The 16,456-nt window shown below is 53.1% G+C and overlaps 1 protein-coding gene across 15 annotated transcripts in view; it reads right to left on the bottom strand.

Moving 5' to 3' along the window:
• Positions 1-666: 666 nt before the first annotated feature.
• Positions 667-16,456, bottom strand: part of ABCC8 (ATP binding cassette subfamily C member 8) — an 84,457-nt gene continuing 68,667 nt past the window's right edge. For 8 of the 15 annotated variants that reach the window (XM_015114767.3, XM_028833591.2, XM_015114768.3 and 5 more), the window contains exons 23-39: positions 16,106-16,231; positions 15,087-15,186; positions 14,619-14,860; positions 14,353-14,519; positions 13,231-13,300; positions 12,250-12,407; positions 10,394-10,486; positions 6,116-6,218; positions 5,451-5,564; positions 4,966-5,086; positions 4,689-4,819; positions 3,634-3,712; positions 3,392-3,500; positions 2,955-3,058; positions 2,044-2,177; positions 1,478-1,540; positions 667-910 (exon numbers count right to left, since the gene is read on the bottom strand). In XM_015114767.3, the coding sequence (XP_014970253.1) occupies positions 773-910; positions 1,478-1,540; positions 2,044-2,177; positions 2,955-3,058; positions 3,392-3,500; positions 3,634-3,712; positions 4,689-4,819; positions 4,966-5,086; positions 5,451-5,564; positions 6,116-6,218; positions 10,394-10,486; positions 12,250-12,407; positions 13,231-13,300; positions 14,353-14,519; positions 14,619-14,860; positions 15,087-15,186; positions 16,106-16,231 (2,052 nt within the window). In that variant the 3' untranslated portion in view covers positions 667-772. Of the gene's footprint in view, positions 995-1,477; positions 1,541-2,043; positions 2,178-2,954; positions 3,059-3,391; positions 3,501-3,633; positions 3,713-4,688; positions 4,820-4,965; positions 5,087-5,450; positions 5,565-6,115; positions 6,219-10,393; positions 10,487-12,249; positions 12,408-13,230; positions 13,301-14,352; positions 14,520-14,618; positions 14,861-15,086; positions 15,187-16,105; positions 16,232-16,456 lie in introns of all 15 variants that reach the window. The other 7 variants (XM_077963166.1, XM_077963167.1, XM_077963169.1 and 4 more) reach the window with 1 other exon arrangement.

Here is a 16,456-nt window from a genome sequence, read left to right as displayed (position 1 = left end):
CTTTGAATTGGGTTCCTGTCATTTTCAATTGAAATAGTGTTAATCCAGATTTTAATTCAAGAATGAAAGTGAGAAGAAAGGAGACCAAGCTGTATGGAGATCTGTTAACTTATCTGATAAACTCATTGCAGAAATGCTATCACCCTTGCTATGGACATAATTGTGTCCCACCAAATTCACAGGGTGAAGCCTAATCCTACAATGTAACTATTTGGAAATAGGGCCTATGAGGAGATAATTAAGGTTTAATGAGGTCTTAGGGGTAGGGCCCTAATCCAATATGACTGGTGTCCTTTTAAGACAGAGAGAGAGAGCAGGGATGCATGTCCACAGAGCAAAGGCCATGTGAGCACACAGCCAGAAGGTGGCCCTCTGCAAGCCAAGGAGAGAGGCCTCAGGAGGAACCAAACCTGCCAACACCTCGATCCCAGGCTTCAGCCCTCAGAACTGTGAGAAAAAAATGTCTGTTGTTAAAGCCACCCAGTCTGTGATATGTTGCTGTGGCAGCCTGGCTGACTAATAGAGACCTCATTTCACAGGTAAGGAAGCAGGCTTTTGCCCACGCTCACACAGCTTCTGAAGGTCTGCCTGATGCCAAAGCCAGGCTGGTTCTACTGAACCCACCATCCACCACCAGCCCCTGCCCACCAGACTCACGGCCTCTAGTAGGAAATAATCAAATCTCTTTATTTACAAGTGATTTACAGTTAGAAAACCCAGGCAAGGGTATGGGCAAGGTCGGAGTATGGGATGGCACTTGGGCTCTGGCAGGTCACTTGTCTGCACGGACGAAGGAGGCGAAGACGCTGTCCTTCCGGCTGAGCAGCTTCTCTGGCTTATCAAACTCAAGGATGGCGCCCCGCTTCAGGACGATCACCAGGTCTGCACTCAGGATGGTGTGCACTCGATGCTGGGCAGGGCAGGAGGGGACGGGTCAAGATGGTGGGAACACCTCCCGCGGTGGGAGCCACAGCAGAAGGTGGCCCTCCTGCAGCTTGGAGGAGGAGGATGAGGAATGTGGCCAGAATGTCCTGTCTCTGTGGGGACTGCACTTTCCTGGGGTGGATGTGACTACAAGCCCTCCATCCATTAATACCACCCTTTTCTCCTCTCCAAGTCCCAACTCTACCCCACCTCCAGGCTTCAAGGCTCAGAGATCCTCCACAATCCCTCCCGCACTTCTTATGGAGAAGTAACCCCAGCCTAAGGTACAAGGCCTTGGGACAGGGGCAGACCTTGGAACCTGGAGACGGAGAGGGGAGGTCTGAGGGACGTACAGGGGCAAAACCCCCGCCCCAAATCCTGCAACCCAGGCACCCTGCATGCCCTCCAGACCCCTGGCCCTGAACTGCCTGCTTCAGGGTCCTTTCTTGATTATTGGGACCAGGCAAGCCCAGGAACAGTGCACTCATGACAGGCACAAGAGGCCAGTCCTGTCCCTGGGTGTCCCTCTGCACCCCATCAATGGGCCCCTTACCGCGATGGTGACCACGGTGCGGTCTGCGAAGGCTGTCATCACCACCTTTTGGAGGATGTTTTCCTGCCAAGTGGGGGCAACAGCTGTTGGCTCACCTGCCCAGTGGATGGGGTCTGGCCTGGCTTGGGGGATGTGGAGCCCAGGTTTGTGGTTCAGCTCCCATCTCATCCCGATCCTAGTCCCACCCCCACCCCACAGGACTGAACAGGTTCCCAGCACTCAGGGACTGGACTCAGCCTGTTGGGGGCTCAGCTGTGTGTGTGTATGTAGGTTGTGGTTGTGGCTGTGCATGCTGTTGTGATAGGTGACAGTGTGAAGTCTGTGTGGGTCTGTGGGCAGCTTATGTTTGTGTTTGCGTAGTGTTTTTGTGTGTGCGTGCGTGTGTGTGTAACATTCCCTAAGGCTAGACAGAGTCAGGGTCCCCCAGCTCTTTTCACTTTCTGCGACACATAGCATTTGATGTTAAATGCAACTTGAGCCTCAGGGCTACTTTGTGCAAATTTCTGCCTAGCATCCCACTAAACCCTCTCTAAGGCCATCGTCCCATGGAGGTGCCCAGGACCAACCGTGGCCATGTCAATGGAAGCTGTGGCTTCGTCCATGATGAAGATGCTGGTCTTCCTCACGAAGGCCCGAGCCAGGCAGAACAGCTGCCTCTGTCCCTGGCTGAAATTCTCCCCGCCTTCTGTGATGATGGCATCTGAAAACAGCCCAGGGAGAGGAAGTAGGACTGAGTTAATCTTGTGCTGTGAGTGGAGCAGATGGGATGGCTTGGGGGGGCTGTTGGAAAATGTGTGTATGAGGGCAAATAGGTGGGTGTGTGTCCGAGAGCACAGGCGTGTGCAGGGCTGGTGTACCTGACACAACAACGTGGAGGCCATCTGCAGGGACTGCAACGAGGAGGGCACCCCTGGAGATGTGTGCTGCTGTGGCCCTGGGCAGTTCTGGGAGGGGGCGTGGGCACCGAGTGGTGCACTGAGTGTGTATGTAGTGTGGGCCTTGGTAGAGTGATTCACTGAAACCAAGGCTTAGCCACCCCCAATGCTCCAGGAACTGCAGCAAATATACCAAGGCTTTGCCAATCACCAGTGGACTTGATGAGTGACCTGTGTCTACGATTTCCCAGTCCCTCTTCTCCTCCCCTAAGGCAGAACTGGGCAGGCAGGTGGATGGGGCAGGGCAGGGCTGAAGATGCCGCCGTGGCATGGGGAGCTTGCAATCTGTGTCTCACAAGGATCCCTGACTGTACCCACTGTACCCTGCAGGAGGAGCCAGACCCTGAACTGACCAGTTGTGTGACCTGGGGCAAGACACCTGATGTTTCTGGGCCGCTGAATAGTGAGAAATAGGTCTAAATGGTCCTGCTGGGCTTCAGACTCCAAACTTGGGGCAAACCTGAGACACGGGCTTCCGTCTCCCTTCCTTACAGGGTCCTTGGGTGCCCAACCAACCCGGCTGCACAGCCAGGAGTAGTTACCAAGGCCTCCTGGCAGGGCCTTCACCACCAGCTTCAGCTGGGCAATTTCCAGGGCCTCCCACAGCGTGCTGTCTGAGCACTTCCTCTCCGGGTCCAGGTTAAATCTGGAAGTGGCACAGAAAGCCCCAGTAGGGAGGAAGCAGGGTCCTGCCTGCATCCCCAGGAGGCAAAGAGGGCAGTGAGTGAGAGTGGACTGAGTTGGAGGTCTGGCTGGGAGAAACACCGAGGTGGTGGCAGTAGGTGGGGGACAGCATCTTAGATCCATGGGTGGGGGATCCCCTTCCAGAGCCTGCCTGGGCCTGATGGGATGGAGAAGGGCATGAGCAGGAAACGCCTCTGGGATCCTGGTCTCCCCCAGCCCCCTCCTCTTTGTGCTCCAGATCTGATGGAACTAAGCTGGCCTGGGCTGGGTGGGCCTGAAGGGTGGTGGGGCTCACCGGATGGTGCCGCTGAAGAGGACCGGGTCCTGCAGGATGATGGAGAGGCGTGAGCGCAGGGTGTGCAGTGGCAGTTTGGCGATGTCAATGCCATCAATGATGATGCGCCCTGTGTGGGTCCCAATGAGGGTGCAGGGGAAGGCGGTGACTGCTGGGCCTCCTGTCATATCTGACCATGTGCCAGGGCTGAGGCCTCATCTGGTGGCTGTGGGTACACATGGGGTGCCCACCTTACAACTCACCTTCGAACGTGTCCACCATGCGGAAGAAGGCAAGAGAGAAGGAGGACTTCCCACTGCCTGTGCGGCCGCAGATCCCAATCTGGAAAGAGAAGCAGGCACCGCCACTGGGGGTCTGGGGCTGCTGGGAGTAGCCTCTAGTGCTAGCTCTGGGTGTGTGTGCAGGTGTGGGAAGTCACAGGGTTTCTTTTTGTCCTGGTTTTCTGACCAGCTTTTCTTTGTACACCACAGTTTTGGGCTTGTTTCCTGCAGTGGGTCCAGAGAGGGCTCACACGGGACCGGCACGCAAGTACGGGCATGGATGTCCATTTGCCTGGGCCTTGGTGTGGGTCTGGGTGTGCCGGGTACTTGGCTGCAGGAGAGCTGGGGGCACTGGTGTGTCTCTATGGGTGTGAGTGTGGCAGGAGGACACAGGGGCAGCTGAGAGTGGTATGCAGGGATGCGTCTGTATGCACCGCCTTACACTGGAGCCACCTCTGATCCCATTGCTTCCTGGCCCTTGGGTACCAACAGAAATTACAATACAGAGACAGAGATAGTGACACAGAAGGATGAGAGAGGCAGGGACAGAGGTACATCCCAAGGTCAGAGAATGACATGGACGGTCACAGCAAAGTGAGACAGAGACAGAGGGGGAAATGAGAGGAGAGCAGGGCCAGGGCCATAGGCAGGGGTTCTCCCCCAGTACAAGGGCGGCCTCGCTGTCTGCCCCCAGGTCTCTGCCCTGAAGGTCAGGGGCAGTGCCCTAGGGAAAGCCCCTGACCAGTCGCAGAGAGGGAGGCCCTGACAAAGACCGTGCGAGCCGGGGGAGTCCAGAGTGTCGTCTCCTTGGTGGATGAGTGAGGAGACAAGGTCTGAGGGTAACACTGGGGGAAGGGAATAGAGGGAGAGGAAAGATGGGCCCCCACAGGCCCAGGGCAGGAGACTGCTATGTCTGAATAGTGAGAGGCCTTGGCCCTGGAAGACCATGAGGTGACTGCGAAGCCGTCCAGCTCCGTGCATGCCCCATCCCCTGTTCACGCCTGTCCTGCAGCATTGGGTTGGGCCTGCGCTCTGACCTTCTGTCCTGGGGAGATGAGGGCGTTGACATGCTTCAGCACTGGCTTCAGGGAGCTGTCGTAGCGCACACTCAGGTTCTGGATCTGGATCTTCCCTTGGTCTGGCCAGTTCTTTGGGATCAGCGATGGTGCTGGGGGCCAGGCTGGGCTCAGCCACCAGGCATGGGGCACAGCTAGTATCCGAAAGTGCCACCCCATCCCCAGGCTCTCTTGTGGTCCCCAACCCAGATACACTCCTCCTTGGGCTCTTCCCCACCCCTCTCCCTGAGCCCCTCACCCAGGAGCCCCTCGTAGCTCTCTGCCTCAGTTTTCAGGAGCCCGTGGATGCGCTTCACGGCGCCCAGCTGGAGCTCCATGTCTGCGAGGTTCCTCACCATCCAGTTGAGGTAGTTGGAAACCTGTGGGGAGCAAGCCAGTGGCACATACTCTGTGGTCACTTAGTTCTGTCCTCAGCCACCAGGATGGCTCTTCTTAAGGCTGGAGAGGGGCCAGGGCCCCAGATTCCTTTTGCTGCCATCAGCTGCCTGCTCAGAGCAGCACCCCCCCTGGAGGCATGGGGAGAGTCAGTCATGTGGCTCCCCACCCTCCACCTGTCTGGGGCCTGGGGCTGGCCGGTCAGCCTTCCTGCCCACTGTCCCTCGGGCATCAGATGCAAATGAGCTTGGGTGAGACACCTGGGGGTGTCTCATGTCTCCAGTGGGGAAGATGCTCCAGGAGTGCTGGCGTCTGACCCCTCCTCTGCCCTAGCCCACTGCCGCTCACCATTAGGGCATAGGTGAGGCCCAGGCCCACCAGGCCAGCAGAGAGCTCCCGGTGCAGGGAGTTGGAGATGGAGGTCACGGCCGCGATGAGCACCACACATGCACCGATGTACTCCTGCGGAGGGAGAGGAGCTGGCCTGGGCGTTTGGGGGTTGGAGCCACAGGCCCCTGTTCCACCTCACTCCCTTTTGGAGCAGAGAGCAGCTCAGCAAGACCCCCACCCCAACCCTGCAACTCACGCACACATCATCAGACACACACAAGGGCTGCAAAGACTGGAGCCCCAGGAGGCAACATGTCCCACAAGCTCATGCTCCCCCACTCCCCAGCCCCTGCACACCCTTTAACACACACACCTCAGCAGGCCCACAAACACACACAACGTGGGTGTCATATGACCCATTGCAGATACACATTCACAATCATTCTAGCCACTGGCACACACCTCAGATACACAAGCCTCCAGGCAGTGATATGGGGAAAAGGAGCGCAGGCTAGACACTAGGAGGACCACCAGGGCTGGAGGAAGGAGGAAGGCTTGGTGTCCACACGATCTGGTATCCTATCCTCTCTTTCATCCCTGGGTCCCTGTGTGCTCTTGCTCTGGCCCCACCCTGCTATCAGAAGCCCTCTGCGGGGGCCAGGGTAGGGGGGAATAGCACTTGCCATTCGGACTTCCAGCCATCTGTTGGCAGCCGTGAGGAAGAGGGAAGCAATGTTGTTGGAGTCTGTGTATTCGAGAAGCTTCTGCTGGAACCGGGCCTCGTACCTGGAGGGAGAATGAGAAACTCCTAAGGGAACAGTGTTGGTCCACATAGCTCCTAGGAGTCTCCCTACCTGCAGAGGGAGACACCAGGGCCTCTCCAGTCCCCAGACATGCCACCGTGGCCACTTCATCCCCTCTGGAATGTCCGCCCTGCTCCTTTCTGCTTATTCAAACCTGTCCAGAGTCCCTACCTCCTCCAAACTCTTGTTTTCACCCCAAGACCCATTTTCTCTAGGTCTTTCCCGTTCTAATAAGGAGCACCTCCCTTTACCTGGTTTCTCACCCAGGAATCACCTGGATTCACATTCAGCCCCTTGGCAAGTCCTCTTATGTCTATCTCCAAAAGAGTCCTTGCCTCCCTCCCCCTCTATCCTGCTTCCCGCCCACCACAAACTCTTACCTGGACTACTGCATGAGCTTCCTGAATACGTCTACCTGCTGTCTCCCTACAGTTCACGCTCCACACAGTGGCTGGCTTAATCTATGTAAATCGCAAACCGTGTCCTCTCCCCACTGCTTAGAATATTAATGACCTCCGGCCAGACGCGGTGGCTCACCCCTGTAATCCCAGCCCTTTGAGAGGCTGAGGCGGGCGGATCACCTGAGTCAAGAGTTCAAGACCAGCCTGGCCAACATGGTGAAACTCTGTCTCTAGTAATAATACAAAAATTAGCTGAGTATGGTGGTGCACACCTGTAATCCCAGCTACTTGGGAGGCTGAGGCAGGATAATCGCTTGAACCCAGGAGGTGGAGGTTGCAGTGAGCCGAGATCACCCCACTGCACTCCAGCCTGGGTGACAGAGTGAGACTCTGCCTCAAAAAAAAAAAAAAAAAAAAAATTAATGACCTCCCACTGCTTATAGGATGAAGAACCCCCTCCTGCCAACCTAATTCCTGCCACAAACACCCCACACACTATGCTGCACCCAGTCAGCCTTTTAAAAGCTCTGTGACAATACTAAAGTCTTCCCTACCCCAGAGCCTTTGCATACACTATTCCCTTTGCCTGGAAGGCTTTCACCCTTGCTCTTCATAAGGCTGGCTCAACTCAAGCTTCAGGCCTTACCTTAAATGCTGCCTCCTCAGAGAGGCTCTTCCTGGCCACTACCTTACTATAAAGTAGGTTTCCTCTATTATTCTCTGAAACCTGTTTGCTCCACAGTATCTGTTGTACATGCATTTCTCTAGCTGTTTATAATCATCTCCCTCAATAGACTGTAAATTCCATGAAGATGGAGGCCATGTCTGTTTGATTCACCAATGTATCCCAGTGCCTGGCACTATCAATAAATATTTGTTGGATGAATGCATGGCACTCCCCCGACCCTCTGAAATAGATGAAATCTCTCTGTACAGGGAACTCTGGAGGCATCTTTCTCATCCTTGGGTCCTCATCATGTTTTCCCTGAGTTGCTGTGCATGGACCTGCCTCCTCCCTCTGACCAGCCTGGGCTGCGGTCATCACTCTCCTTGGCCACTTCCCTCAGACCTTGCTGACATAGGAGATGCAGGAGCACTTGTTTGATGATGGAGGAATGAAAGAAAAACTGTCTCATCATCGCTGGTTTGATAGGACCAAACTTAGAGGACACAAAGGCGCCCAAGACGTATCTCACTGGGCATTTGCTTTTCACTCCTGGAAGGTGTTTGTTCAGCTTTGATTGTCTCTGGGTGGAGAGAGGGCATGTGTCTGAGGGGAGTGAAGGGAGGCTCTGCGGTGGGAGAGAGCATTGCTCCTGCATACCTCCAGGGTGGAGATGTGTGGGAGGGTGACCTGTCTGAGGCGAGTGTGAAACCATGCCTGAAGGGTTCGAGTAAGTGCGCGTTGAAGATGTGTGTGCATCAGGGCACGTGCACGTTATAGGAGTGTGAGGCACTCAGCGTATGTGGGTCTCAGGACTGTGTGAGTTGAGGGTCGGCAAGTATGAGATGGGAGCTTCTGCCACAGGCATGCGACAGTGTGTCTGAGGACTGGAAAAGAGCCCCAGCCTCGCAGCCATGTAAACCCAGGTTGGAGCCTGAATGTCACAACTTCCTGGCTGTGTGTCAGGATTGAGACTCAGTTTTCTCATGAATAAAATGGGGAAGTGAAAGTTCCTATATGAACGAAAATAACCGCCGAGCCCACCACTGAGCCCAGTGCTGGGCACTCTTGAAACTCTTTTGGGAAAAAATGAGGTCTCTTAGGAAAGCCCAGAAGGTCAGGCAAACCTGAGTTCCAAGCTCAGCGCCAGCCCCCGCAGTCTGTGTGACCTTGGTTTGATTACCCAGCCTCTCTGGGTCTCGTTTCTGCGTCTGAAGAATGTGGTGACTCGTACCGATGTTATGCAGTTCTTGTGAGGATTAAATGTAATAACGCACATACAACACTTAGCACGGTGCCTGGCACGCAGTAAGTGGGCAATCAATAAATGGTAATAGCTCTCAACAGGCTGCTGGGTTAAAGCCAATGCATTAAACATGTACAGGGTTGATTAAAAAGCCTTTCATTCAAATTTAAAACTCATTCACTGTATCAGTAGGGTGTGAAAGACCTCACTGGGTAGCAGTGGCTCTGGCTGACCACAGGTTTGGCCCGATAGGAGGCTGCTTACTGGAAGCTGGGATCTGCATACAAGGAGATCTGGCCCACTTTAGAAGAGTCACCATCTCTCTACCCCAGGGCCCTCTGAGACACCAATTTAAAGAGGGAAATCATCAAAACTTAGAGCAAAGGCTAGGCTCAGTAATGTGGAGGGACCTGGAAGTGAAGGAATGGGAGAAGTTCACGCTTGAGAAGAGGAGACTGGGAGGAGACTATAGAGTCATAATCCAGTCCCCAGGGAGCTTCTTTGTGGAAGACACAGCACGGTCTTGTCCAGGGGCGAGGGATGTCCAGGGAGCAGTGCCAAGGCCAGGGCAGAGCTTTGTCCTGCTCTTCTTTACCTAGACAAGATCCCTAAGAGGTGGCTTTCCACTGGCCCTAGGTGCTTCAGGGAGTGGGCAGAGGGGCCTGGGTACCTTTCCAGGGCTAAAGCTGGACTTCAGGGGTTGGCGGAGGAGATGTAAGCCTCTCTGGGCCCTTGGCTGGCCCTTGTGCCCTAGGGTTACTCCTGGACACAGGGCTTGATGTCTCATGGTTACTGTCACACTTCGTGCAGCTGTGCCACCCTAAAAATAACCTATTATCACTCTCTGGGTGAAGATGAGAAAAGAGCCCAACTATGTGTGTCAGGGGTCTCTGGCCTGCCTCACTAAAAGAGAGATGCCCCAGGAGATCAGACAGACCCTTGGGGAGTGGGGAACAACAGCTTCCTCCACTTGCCAGGCAGCCTCAGATGCTCCTGTCCACCTCAACATCACCACTCAGGATAGCGAGAGGATGGTAGGGGCACTGAAGTTTTCAGGAATTCCTCCAGCCTGGTGAACTCCTGCCCCTCCTTTGAGTCCTAGTTCTGATGACACCTCCTCTACAAAAACCTTCCCTGACTGTCTCTCTCCTATGCTCCCACAGCCCTTGAATCCGCTTTTTTCAGAGTACGTGTCACATGGGTTTATCCTGGCCTGCCCAAAGTCTGGGCTGTAAATGCCTGCAGGGCAGTGGCTCATTTGACTCATCTTTTTAGTGCCTGGCATGGGGCTTTGCACATGGTCGGGGCTCAGTAAATGTTAGTTGCATGAGCAAATACGTTCAAGTCTGGGCTTTGTGGTACCTTACAAAGAACGGGTATAGAACATCTCTGCACCTCAGTTTCCTTATCTGTGCAGTGGAAATGACCATTCTCAGCACCAAGGGTTGCAGTGCAGAATGAGTGGGATTGGCCTGTACAGTATTGAACATAGTGTTTTGCACACAGGAGCTCCTTAATAAAAGAAGGGCTCACGGTGGCCTGCACCTAAGGCCCTTTCTAGCATTGATACATGAAGACTTGTCCCAGCTTTGTTTCTTTTCATGCTCTGCCTCATAGAGGCCCTGGGCTTGTCTACAGAGCTGGAATTTTCCTCTCTAGAACATTCAGTGGGAGCCCACCTGGCCTGTCCCTGCTGGTGGATATCCCTTGGGCCTTGGGGCCTGAGGTGGCTTGAGAGAGACATGTCCTTGGCCTTCCTAATGGAGCCCTGAGAATCAAATCTCATGGCCTGTGCCCCTGGCCCCACCCCTGTTCCACTCCTACCTTGGGGGAATGTGGACTCGTACCTGAAGGCCCGGATGGTGGTGAGCCCTTCCACGGTTTCAGCAAAGTGCGAGAGCAGTGGAAGCTGGGTGGTGTCATCCAGCTGCTGCAGGTCCCTATGGTGGGGAACAGAGTGGAATAGTTAAGAGGGCAGGCTCAGGGCTCGGCCTGGACTTGAAGCCTAGCTCCACCTGCTCCTGCTGTGTGGATGAATGGCCTCACCTCTCCAGGCCTCAGCTTCTTACCCGTGAAGGGGGAAGACAGTGACTCCAGCCCATCAAGCTGTTGTGAGCACTGAATGAGATCGTTTATGTACAATGCTTACACACAGCCTGAAGTGGGGCATAGTTACTGCTTTCCTGAGTATTGTCCACCCCAGGTGGCCATCTGTCCCTGTACTTCTGTGCACAGCCTTGAGCTGAGCTAAGGCTGGGCAGGCAGTGTTAGTTCCATTTTACAGGTGAACAAGCTGAACCTTGAGACAGCTGGCCAAAGAAACAGAAGACCAAACTCAAAGCATTCAACCCCGTCTTCCACTTACCCCATCAAGGAACTCTTTAGACCCTGGCCAGTGATGTGATGAAATGATAGGTTTCATCTTGGGGTAAGGCCAGAGGTTTCCATGGCAGCAGAATTGCCTCCTGCTCCCCAAAGCTGCACTTTGACAAGCACATCAGTGACAGGGAGGCCAATTTGGGATGCAGGAAGTTGATTTCCCTGAAAAACCATCTCCAGGGTCAGAGTGGGTGCCAGAGAGACAGGGCTATTTCTCTGGCAGAAGAAATGAACTTTGTAGAATAGCTTGTGCAGCACTTTGAAAGCCACTGTAATTTTATGAGTGTCAACAAGCTATGTTGCTCGTGTGGGTGTCGGGCCATTCTGGATCATCCAAGCAAAAAGCTATTTATACAAATGTTGATCCTTTGGGACAGGTAATTGTGGCCAAAATGCATCTAAATTTTATTATTTATTATTGCTAATAAGTGTCTCGACTCTAGTTTCTAGCCAACTATATGCCCTTGGGAAAGGTACTTAACCTTTCTGACCACAACCTGCAGTCAGAAATATATTTTATCTCACAAGTCAGTACTCACACACCTACATGACCAAAACAAAGGTTTCATGAGGCAAAGTTTGCTGTTACTCTATGAATACAGTCTGATGTTTTCTGTTCTATTTCATTTTTTTAAAAATGCTGGTTGTGATCCATGATACTGATTTCATGACCCACTGATGGGTTGTAATTGGCACTTTGAGAAACACTGGCCTAGAGGTTCTTTAATTTTTTTTCCACAATTCTTTGAATCTATGACTTTAGCAGAATCACTCTCAGAAAGAACTCCCTAGAGAACATTCTTAGAAAATTTTGATGAGGAAAGACGTGTGAATGGATCCAAAGCTCATGAGGGCAAATGTGATCCATGAGAATGGCTGTGAGAGGCTCCCTCAAGTCAAGGCTTACAGCTACACTCTGGACTCACATGTGCTGGGAGATGTTATCGTAACAGTGCTTCAATCAGGTACCCTCCGATTTCATGCATTGGCAATCAGCCTGACCACTAGAATGATGCAACCCTCCTGGGAAGCAAGTGGCAAAATGAATGAAGGGCATAAAATGTGCATTTATCATGACCTAGCAATTCCAGTCCTGACCATATCTCCCAAGGAAATAATTCAGATGTCAACCTCAGTGTGTGAGTGTGTTGGCAGACTATTATACTAGGCTAGTGGAATAAAATGTGGATATTTCTATTTCCTTCATTTCTGTTTTTTGCTTTTATTTTTTGGAGGGAACATGACCCTACTACTTCTATAACGATGAGTCTAGCAAACTGCACATTGCAAAGCACCTCCCACCCATCACCCCTGAGGCCATCACCTGGACGCCACCCGGAAGTACTTCTGGATGAAGTAGCACACGATGGCCAGGGGCAAGAGGGCCACGAGGAACACAGGTGTGACATAGGAGATGACGGCCAGGGCTGAGACACAGAGCAGGGTGGAGCGGCTCAGGCACTCCAGTGTGGATGGGATGTGCTGAGGGAGACGAGGGGGAGAGAGTGAGGTAAGTTTTGGTATTAACTGTGTTTAGAGTGCTACCGGCCATCATGTTTTGCTCTCACTTTATTTTTTGATCCTTTATTTTTCTGAGACCGAGTCTCACTGTTGCCCAGACTAGATGTAGCGGCGTAATCTCAGCTCACTGCAGCCTCTGCCTCTCGGGTTCAAATGATTCTCCTGCCTCAGCTTCCCAAGTAGTTGGGATTACAGGTGCCTGCCAACACACCTGACTAATATTTTTGTATTTTTAGTAGAGAAGGGATTTCATCATGTTGGCCAGGCTGGTCTTGAACACCTGGCCTCAAGTGATCCGCCTGCCTCCGCCTACCAAAGTGTTGGGGTTACAGGAGTGAGGCACTGAGCCCAGACTTGCTCTCACTTTATTATAGGCACACATCTTATCTCTCCAGCTACAAGGTAGACTCCCTGAGGCAGGAATCAAGATTTTGTTTTCATACCATCTAGTACGATGGTAAATAAAGAACACAGGCTGAATCAAAAATGAATATTCTCCATACAGTCAGCGACCTTGGTTCAGAATATGCTGGAACTTTACTAGAGAGAGCCAGTGGGATCTCTGGTGGAAGATAAAGGGATCTGGTTTCCCTCAGCCTTATTATGAGGCTCCCACCGGGGAGGCCCCAGCCCTGAGGCAGCATTATAATCAGATCAGGGACACTGGCTTCCTCCCGGAGGGCTGTGATCACCTGATCTGGGGAACCCAGCCTCAGACAGGAGAAGCCCCCAGGGGTCCGGGGTGTCTCTGGACAGGGAGAAAGTGTGGCACCGTCCTCTGTACCTGGTCGATGGTGTTACAGTCGGATGAAAATCTGTTCAGGATGCTCCCAAGGGGCGTGGTCTCAAAAAACCTAAGAGGCAGTCAGAGGAAGAGTTACTCATTTGTCCATTGATTTACTTCCTGTTTACTGAATGAGATAGTTACTTATTTCATGTAAGTGTCTTTGGAGTCATTCATGGGTCTGGCGTCCTCTGCCAATTTGTAGATATCTGGCCTGTATCCCCGTGAATTCCTGCAGCTGCCCAAAGGGGCGCTGGCCTTTCATTAGCCTCTCAGGTTCTCAAGCCCATCTGACCACTGCCGCTTTTCTCAGCTGCCGGCTCAGCCTGACTCAGCAGCTGTCCTCCTGGGACACAGAGTCCTCTCCAGAGGGACAACCTGCCAAGGGGAACAGGGTCCTGGGGACAGCCTGCTGGCTGGCTGACCCAGAGTCAGCCCAACCCCAACCAGGGAGTTTCAGAATTACAGAGCTGGGGCAAACAGAGTCAGTAAACTCGGCGGCCATATCTGTGGGCCACGGAAAACTCATGAGGCTGGAAAGTGAAAAGTGCAGTTAGACAGTGAGGTCTAGCCTTGACAAGGGGCCAGAAAACCTGTTGGCCTGTTGTGTTTTTAAACCAAGTTGGCCAACCAATTGGGCAGTGACAACTTTAAACCTCTTTGACATCAAGTGGACTTTGAGATTTTTATCCATCCCATTACAGGAAATTATTAATAGAACAGCTACCTGTTCCCCCAGTGTCAAAACCTGAGGCTGGCTGAGGGAGAGAGAGGGAGGGGAGGGTAGGGAGCTGAACTCATGGGTGGGGATGGGCAAATTACACCTGCTTAGGGAGGAGAAACCAATCTTTACCTGGACGTGCAGACGCTCTCTTTAAAGGGCCATGGTGACAATTAGATGAGCTAACCACACACAATGCCTGTCACAGTATCTGGCTGAGTAAATGCCAGTTTCTCCCTGCTTCTTGCACAAGGAGGGCACTTTTACACACACTGTCTCCTTGAGTCACCTCCACAAACTTGTGACAGAGGTTGTATATACCCATTTTATAGATGGGAAGACTAAGGCTCAGAGAACAGTGACTTGCTCACAGCCTCAGCCTGGCCAGGGGAGAGGGGTACCTCATAGGGGCTAGGATGATCCGGTTCAGCAGGCTGCGGTGCAGCCTCTTGGCCACCTTCAGCCCTGTCCATTCCACAGTGACAGACGTGACGAGGCACAGCACGATGCCCAGGCTGCAGAGCACCGTGAACACCATGGCGTAGACAGTCTGGTCGAGGGAGCACTCCTTCACAGGCAGAGAGTGAGCTGGGGTTCTGGGGTGCCCATGGGCTCAGCCCTTCCCCCACCCCCACTCCCAGTCTCTGCCACAGGCTACCGGTCACACCTGGCTGAGGGAGCAGTTCCTGGCTGCAGGGGTCAGGGTCAGGGCGCTGTCGGTCCACTTGGCCAGCCAGTAGTCAATGGCCACCAGGACCATGTGCTTGAGCAGCTGTGAGAAGACCAGCAGCGACAGGAGCAGGATGCCGGCAGAGGACAGGTACTTTGCGCAGGCTTGCCATGGGATCTCGGCACGCTGGTGCAGCACAGACGACAAGTTGTCGTCCTCATCGCTCTCAGCTGCCTCCTCTGCAGGCCGCAAGAACCCACTCTGTGGCTACACATTTCCATCCCTCTGAGGGTGAATCAGGGGGCGTTTTATCCCCACTTACAGAGGGGACAACAGAGGCACACAGAGGGAAGCCACTTAATCAAAGGCACACTACTGCACCACACCCAGAACCCCAAACCTTAGCCTTTCTGTGGCTGATCAGACCTCAGGCCATAATTTCACTCCCAGTCCCATCGCCTGTACCTTCCTCCTCTTCCTCATCCTGCAGAAGGCCATCCCTCGAGGACATGGTACGAGATAGACCCTGGGGTGGCTCTGTGGCTTTTCTCTCTGTGACAGTCTCCTATAAGACAGATGTGGCCTGACCAATGCCTTCAGGGTATATGGTTGGTGGGGGAAGGGGAAGTTAAGGCATAACTACCCTAGTGATGACCAATGTCAGGTTTCCACATTGTCCCTGCCTGAGGGAGGAGCAGACAGACACACATTCATCTTGCCAGGATTTAGTCCTTCCCCTTCATGAGATAATAGCACCCCCATATCCCTGTGGGGAACCACTCTTCCCCTATTTTTAGTCTCTGTGATTCAGGTGGGTCTGGCTCCCAAAGTGGGCACATGACTCAGGACAGGCCAATCCTCATATTCCACATCCCTGGCCACAGTGATTTGTTCAGGGGTGGGCACATGAGCAAACTGGACAAATGAGACTCAGCCCTGGAACTTTTGCTGAACTATGGTGAAAGAGGCGCTTTTTTTCTGGCAGAGTTGTTGAGCTGGGAGAATGTAAACCTAAGACTGCTGCTGGCCCTCACTGATACCATGAGAATGGAGCCACTTTGAGGGCAGCAGAGCCAAGAGGTGGGAGAAACAGATTTCTGATGACACTGACGACCTGGCTCCAGCACACTTAAAGCTATGATACACCTGGACTTTTTGGTTTCACGGGTCAAAAAATCCTTAACTCCCTCTTGTTTTCTTTGCTTAGTTTTCTTTGCCAGTTTGAGTTGATTTTCTGAAACTTTGCAACTAAATAGTATCTGACTATCTCAGGATAAGGCAAAGGTGCCCACCTGATTCTGCCCTGGGTACCTGGCACAGGTACTGTCTCTTCTCTGGTAGGAGCAAGTTCATGCCCAGCTCCCACATCTACCCTTTAGGGGGCTTCCTGGGGCAGTAAGGATAGGAAGACCTTTATGAGTTCAGGTTCTAGCAGAACCTTCGCATCCAGGGGTGGCTGCTTGGCCACCCCTGGATATACCCACCTTCTCCAGCTCTTGGTCCTGCCGGTTCATGAGGGTCTTCCAGTGCTCAAAGAGCTGGCACTCAGACCTCTGGAAGTCCTTGAGGGTACCCTCCCTCTGGATGGTGCCATCCTTCATGGCAATGATCTGGAAAGGCAGAAACAAACCTAGTTTGGGGGCTGGCTGGGGAGGAATGGTGGTCACATCCCTCAAATGTGGAGTCTGAGATGGAGGTGGACACATCCCTTTCCTCACTACAAATGGCCTCCAGCTCATCCACTGCAAGTGGGCTGGTATTGATAACCTAGACCCACCAACATATTCCTGGGACCTAGAGTTCGGTACATCTGAGGGGCAATTCTCAATGGCTGG

The sequence above is a fragment of the Macaca mulatta genome, chromosome 14 (genome assembly GCF_049350105.2).
Source record: "Macaca mulatta isolate MMU2019108-1 chromosome 14, T2T-MMU8v2.0, whole genome shotgun sequence".
NCBI classification, from domain to species: Eukaryota; Metazoa; Chordata; class Mammalia; order Primates; family Cercopithecidae; genus Macaca; species Macaca mulatta.
This window is presented reverse-complemented; position numbering and strand designations above follow the sequence as displayed.